This window comes from Mugil cephalus, chromosome 1 (assembly GCF_022458985.1).
Source record: "Mugil cephalus isolate CIBA_MC_2020 chromosome 1, CIBA_Mcephalus_1.1, whole genome shotgun sequence".
Lineage (NCBI taxonomy): Eukaryota > Metazoa > Chordata > Actinopteri > Mugiliformes > Mugilidae > Mugil > Mugil cephalus.
In genome coordinates, this window is record NC_061770.1 from 1,303,223 (window position 1) to 1,310,493 (window position 7,271).

Sequence of the window (7,271 nt, forward strand, 5' to 3'; positions counted from 1 at the left end):
TTTGTGTGTGTGGATAGCATTTTTCATTAGCATGTCTACATATTTATGTGTACGCACACGTAACCTTGCTTGATTTTATGTGCATCTTTTTTGCATATTAACATGCCTTTCAGAGAAAACCCATGCAGGTGTTTACTTCTTCTGTCTTTCAGTTTGCAGGTTGTATTTATGGCTGCCTGTGCATGTTGTGTGTCCTTGCATGATCTTGACGTATTTTTTTGTCATAAACTGTGTTGTGTTTGTGTTTAATGGCTGTGCGTTAGCATCTGTAATGGCATCCATCCACTTAAATCTGTGTGCCTGAGGCACATATTGTGTTGCCTCATCCCTTCCATTAGGCAGCATTGTAGTGCCCTCTCCCATTTCAAGTGCCCCGTCAGGTCAATGTGAAACTGCAGGAAAAGGTTAAGCACATGCAGAGTGTGTCACTAACTATGCCAACTTGACCTTAATGGCTTGAGATCAACAAAAGAGAAACAGCTCTGCAGGAAGGAAGGCATAGCACTCTGGAAGGAACAACACTGATTTCACTAATGTCAAGAAAATCTGCTGGGAGGCTTCCAGATCTGGAACATTCGGTAGAATATGTCACAAGTGGCCAGAGAAAAGTTAGTTGTCTGGCTTAGTCTAAACTAATGGTGTCATGTTTTTGAAATATAACAAAAAAACTTCTGCGCAATAGGTTCCCAGCATAGCATGTTGGAAATCCCAAGCCTGATCATAAACCTGTGGAAACTCCTTTAAAATACAAATGATGATGAACAAATGATACACAGGAGCACCTCAGCAGAGAACACGGATCAGCTTCCGTCTAAAGCTCAGTCAGTTGTTTGTCCTTAACTTGTTTATCCTTGTTTTTCAGTTGGTCAACAAGTCAGCAAAGACTTACTAGAGCAGATGCCACTAGCTTGTATGAAATGCTGCGTTCCAGTCACATTTGCTAGTTGTTTATTTTTGCACATGTAGTCCTATAAAACTAAACAACATAGGTTTACCTAAGCATTGCGCCTCAATAAAGCTGCAATTAAAGCTCTTAGGAAATATCAGCCTATTATAAATGTGGAACTAAATATGAAGTAAATATAAATGAAGAATCCATTAATAGATTTCATGTTAAAATAAATGATGAGGAAATGTGTCAGGTTTTATGGTTGGTTTTATTATTTAATGGAGAGTTAATCAAAGGAATAATATTCTGCTCAGGCATCAATCTTCACATTAATCAAAACATAAACATTGTGGTGTAATGGTTGTCCTTTGTACAGCTGGACCAGAGCAGCTGCAGTCGCACTGAAAGTCCTACTGTGTCCATGCCGTTGAGTGTGACTGCAGAGACTGCTCCTGGAAATGATTCTCCTTGTATTCATGGCAGATCAGTCCCAGTCACTGACCTGAGTAATGGCGATGCTCAGTGCTGTATTGTCCTCTGTCGTGTTGCCGTGGTGACAGAAGGAAAGGGTACCAGCATGCCAAAGAAAAGGTTCTGCAGAGAGTTGAGGAGTCACAGAATCTCTGACCTTTCTGTCTGTGTGGCTGACTGCGACGCCATTTATAGACACGGAGACATTCTGGTATACACACAGTCACAATGGCAGGCTGGCTGGAGAAGAAGCTGTAGATTTTCATGTTTTTGTTGAGTTGCTCTCTCTGCATCCCCTCGCCTGCTTCTCTCAGTCAACTGTAAAATTCTGCCATCTTTTAGCTCTGTAACATCCCGCACATCTGCAGATCAAATTCTAATCCCTGCTGCTTCCATTCAAGGCTGTTATCTCTGCAGCATGCTCCAGACCTACACCCCTATATCTTTACACAGTCATCTAGCCTTACACTTTCATAACCAGCTCTGTGGTCTGTCATAACTGACCTCTCCTCACAATACCCAGTGATGGAGTGACCTCTGTACAGACTGCTGTCACACTGTGGGTCTTTTTGACCTGACCTGACACGTTGCATCTCAAGAAACAGTTCACGTACTCTGTTGGTCTGCCTTCCTTCCAACTCTGCTTGTATCTGATGTTGCGTCTTACATAAATACATATCTGCGGGATGTTTTTTTCTTTGTACTGCTTTGAATTACATAGTCTCTGCTGAAATGATACCATTTAAAATCTGTGTTCCACTTTGTTTTGTCAACCTCATCCTGCTTGTTCTGCAGCACCCCAACTCTGTTTCTCACAAGCAAACAGCAACAAACAAAACATTGAACTGGCTGCATGCCATTTTTAGCTCTCACTCCCTCGCTTACAACATTAGTGCACAAACACCTTTGACGGTGGGCAGTAGTGGTCCACAAAGCATTTCCTACAGTGCTGTGCAGACATGATATGATTTGCTGATGATGAAAACTCCCTGAATTATAAGCATTTTGCCTATTTGTGATGTAATTAAACTGGACTCTTAAACATCAGTCTGCCTTTGCTACACATTCATGTAACTGCTTGAGCTGTTACAGAGAAGTTACCACTGGTAGCACACCACAGGGAGTAGACGACAAGACTTTTATGACATCTTCAGCTCACTCTGTGAACTCAATTTAAAATTCATCAAGTGCCAGCGTTAAAAGTCCAACTGTAAGCAGGTAGGAACATATTTGACAGAATCCCACCTTTACCTAGAATTTTGGGATGGCTTGAGGCTGGACTGTCCTCTACCCCAGAGGGTTCTCCAGCTACACCACTAGAATTCGACTGACCCAAGGAATACAAAGGAATGGATCTGTGTCCGTACAGACAAAAGACCAACTCCTTGAGCTTCCAAATAATGTTAGTTTACAATGTTTGTTTGCCAAACTGCAGACGTTGCAGATCAAAGTCAGGGCTGAATATCGCATGGTTGTCTCCTATCAGCATCTAATGGAACTCTGAAAAATAAGATGTCAGAAAACTGTCTAAATTATGTGATCAAACTGTGTTACTGGGTACCGTCATTAAAGCATCAATCTCTACTTTGAATCCTCTCTACGAATAAAGCTGTTTTCATTTTGAGCCCTGGTTGTTTGACATGTTGGCTCAGTGATGTTTGCTGAATACCATGAAAGATAGTACTTCATTTATTAAACCATGTTAAGTGGTTGTGCTGTAATTTTTACTGCTAATCAGCAATCAAGACTGTGCTCATCAAAACCAACCCTCCAGAGGGTCCAGTGAGCTGACGTTTAGAAGAAAAGATAAAAGTGAGTTATGACATTATTACCCAAAACTGTCAGTAAACATCAACCAAAACTTTCTGCTTCAACTCTGACGCACCATATTTACAAAGCTCTTTGCCCCATCAGACTTCATTTTAGTCAGTTTAGTCAGGCCAATTACAGTGTTATGATGGAACAGAATTACCATAGCAAATAATTGTTCTTCTTCCTCCAGCACTCACAAAGACAAATAATATTCTTTCACCATGTCCCCGAGGTCTCTCCTCAGTCCCATTACATCTATTACTATCCTTTATGCACACTCTAAAAACACAAAAACAAACTCTTCTGAGTCTTTGAAAGCATTGCCTCATCTTCTTAAACTGTGTGGGCTCTTGTCAGGAAATCCCTCTTCATTGTCATGTCTCTGCAGTGTCACCCGGAGAAAAATTCTTTAACATTTCTGTCTCAACATCCCCGGGTTTAATGTGTAATCCCTGCCTCGGAGGCTGAGAGAGCGAGTGGATGCCTGGAGTCCACTGGGGCTGCGGCAGATGCAACTTTCTCTTTCTGCACATTAGACTCACAAATCGACCGTCTGACAGTCTCAAAGGCCTGGTGTTCAAGGAAGACGCACAAAATGAAGAAAACACTCACAATGAAGCAGTGCACAGTGCAACTGTTTCTATTGACCGTGGCTGGATTTCAGTTCAGTCACTGTTGTGGGACATCTCATTATAGGAGATCTTGGAATGTGAATTCTTGTTGTAAAATTGATGTACAGATGCTCAGTGCTGACAGTTCTTGAATGCACTCTCTCAGCTTTTCCCTTTCCAAACACAAAGAATGGCTTAGTTTGAATCTCTACTCGGGTAGAAGGAGATCTCCTGGAAGGGGTTCACAGGGGGTCTTTCTTCTTATTGAATCTTATAAATGAAGGAAGATTCCAACCAAAGAGCTGGCTGAGGATCTTTACGTTCAGTTCCTCGTGCCAAACATTCACAAAACACAATAAAGACCAGGATATTTAAAGTAATTGAGTAAGCTGATTTATGACAATAATTGTTTGCAGTATTTCAGAATTGAATAACTTGTAGTTGATGCCTTTACATGAGGAGTAAACATCTGCAGTACAGACAGAGTGACAGCTGAATTTAGCCTAAATAAGTGAGTTGTTAATCTTTTTTTATTCAAGAAATTCTATATTCCTTGTGAATTTTCTAGATATTTAAATATAGCTCTGTCGACTTTTTACATATAAAATTGTTTGTTGATCAGATAACTGAGGCGTGTTCTGCTTCTCCGTTCTGGGCAAGCCTGTCAGGGAAATTCCTCAACCTAAAGCGCATTATTTTGCTCCTCACATTTATCTTCTGTTCAGTGCTGAAGGAGAATCGATCTTGTGAATTTCTGGCACCAAGGATGTTCTGTTTAACCTCAAAAGTCAAACAGCCACGCCTGTGCTGTCAAGCCAACTAATCCTCTGATTTTTCTTTGTCTTTTGCAGAGTACGCTGAGAGCATCGGAGATGGGAAGAGCGACGAGTTCAAGGAGGCCGAGCGGAAGAGGATCATGGACCTTGTAGAAAACTTCTAATCACACTTTGTCTCCACACACACTCGAACACCAACAGAGGTCACCAAAACTAATCGTTCACAATATGGGACTGCTGGTTAAATGCATAAGCCTCTGTATTAGTCAGCCTAAAGCAATCCATCATTACAGACTTATTTTCATGGTTTCAATTCTTTTATTACTGTTACTCTTTCACCTTGCCTGAATCTTTGACATTCAATTTGGGGGGAAAAAGAAGAAACTCATCATATGAAAAACATAAATAATTCAAAGCTTTGATTAATCAAATACTTTTGTTCAAATACGTCTGTATATGAATTGGAGAAAATTCAGCAAAGTCTCTGCTCTCTTATTAGAAACATTGAGGAGTGCAGAAAATTGTTGCTTGACTGTAGCTGTTTATTATTTGTGTTGCTGTGCTGAACACAGCAGGATAATTGTGTACACACATTGCACAGAGATCTGCAAGCTAAATAACCCTCCCTTGACTCCTCACACTTTTCAGGGTTTGTTTGTTTTGGATTTAGGTGTAAAATATTTTCTAATAAAACATTTGGTGATAAAATCCTGATTGCTTGTTTGGTTTGTTTGATTAATGTCACGGTTTAGACAGTGAGATGTGAGCACCAGTTGCTGATCACCGTCTGTGCACGTGAGCCTCTGCTTGGTAACTGTCTCGCAGAAACACAGATGGAGACAGCAAACCTGTATCTGCAGCTTCCCTCTCGGTGTGAGAATCCAAACAGAAAGACAGAGCTGCTTCTTTTTTATTTGTCTGAACCCGCCCACGGATGGGTCTCAGCAGCCTCCTGGAGCTCTGAGCCCACTGCTGTTTCTCTTTGTGATGCTCTTCATCAGTGTGATGGTGTATTAAGGAACAGCTGTGTACACAAGCAATCCTACTGTGTTATTTTCTCTGTTGTGTGCACCAGATTTCACTGTATCGCTGCTGTCCTTATGCCCCAGAATAAAAAAAAACATATTCTTAATTACTTGTGAAGTTTAGGTGTGTAAGAGAGAAGACAGATGAATGCAGAAAGGAAATGGCAGAGACTTGTAGTGACCCACTTACAGATTACCTACTATTTTTAGTGCGATACAAAGATTGCAGCTGTTTTCTAAATATATATTAGATAATTGTTTTTTGTCTGAGTACAACCAGCTTCATCATCGCAATAACACTTCCCCGCTGCTGTCATAAATAAGCAGCTACTGGTGCAGCACTCCATCTGATACTTTGCTCTCTAGTCCTCTTGCTGATGGGAATGAGCTAAGACTGGATATGGTAGGATTTATCCAGCCATAAACCATTTACCTCGTAAATGTAATTCATTAGGGCATAACCACTTTTTTGCGAGCTTATCTTTTACATTACTGTACTGTATTTATGGACTGACTTTTTGGGGGGTCAGAGAAGGGGGTAAGGACATGTAGGAAAGGCCACTTGGTGTGGGATTCAAACCGCTGCTTAGTTCTTTCACTGTTACCAGTCTCAGTTTAAATGTACATTAAACAGCCACAACATTAAAACCACTGACAGGAGAAGTGAATAACAATGTTGGGACAATTCAGTGTTCTGCTGGGACCTGGCATTCATGTGGTTGTTACTGAATGTAATCATGTAGCACTCACCTAGACCAGACCAGACCAGACACCTCCACCCCATAACAACGACACTCCTTGATGGCAACAGCCATCCCCAGCAGGATGCAAATTCACTAGATCCCAAACTGATCAAGTATCTGTGCAATGATCATCATGAGCATCATAATGTTATCTTTTAAGTCCCAATTAAGAAGGCACCACCTATGTATTTTTGCGTTGAGAGCTGACACCCCTGGTGCTTGAGGAGGGGGAAGGGACATGAAATCTCAAGAGGGCATCTTATAGGTCAAACCTTTTGTGTAGACAGCTCATAGCTACCATCTTTTTTTATATCGGTGTTGTTTATAGTGGGTTTCTCTGTTATTAATCACTCATTTAGTGTCCTACGTCTTCTTTGGATCCCTGACCAGGATTTCCTGGCAGGAAGCAGTTGTGCTGGTAAGGAGCGAGGGTTACTCACTGACAGCTGCCACATCTGCTGCCTTTCCTAAGTGCCTTTACAAGTGCTAATATCGCTCAGTAACAAGATGGGTAGAACGGCAGGGCGTCGTTTGCATACTGTATTGGCAGAGGAGGCCCGGCCCCATGCATCTCTTATCAGTGATTATGACTGCAGCGTGTTTAACAGCGGTTGTACAGCAATTTCACAGCCGAGGGGAGGGAGAATAATTGTATTTTCCGAATGACTGAGTGCAAACACTGTGCACTGCTGTGCTTTTGGGGTCCTGTCTTATAGTAGGGAGGGAGAGGAGAAGGTATTCTGTTCTTGAGAGTGAGCACAGGGATTGATAGTGTGTAATACAGGCAAGTTAAAGCTTTGATGTATACAAGCCTCCAGAGCCTGAAATAAAAGCTCAAAGCTCGGTAAGAGACACTGCACAATACATGTTTTAGTCTAGGGGTGTGAGGGTCAGTCCTATTTGGATCGGGATAAAATCATGCTAGTAACATTACAATATTTTTG

The 7,271-nt window shown here is 41.5% G+C and overlaps 1 protein-coding gene across 1 annotated transcript in view; it reads left to right on the forward strand.

Annotated features, from left to right (window-relative positions):
- The window catches only part of ctnnbl1 (catenin, beta like 1), a 49,918-nt gene extending 44,645 nt beyond the window's left edge, over window positions 1-5,273 (forward strand). The window contains exon 16 of the mRNA XM_047608207.1: window positions 4,635-5,273. Within this exon, the coding sequence (XP_047464163.1) occupies window positions 4,635-4,723 (89 nt within the window). The 3' untranslated portion in view covers window positions 4,724-5,273. The remainder of the gene's footprint in view (window positions 1-4,634) is intronic.
- Window positions 5,274-7,271: the final 1,998 nt, after the last annotated feature.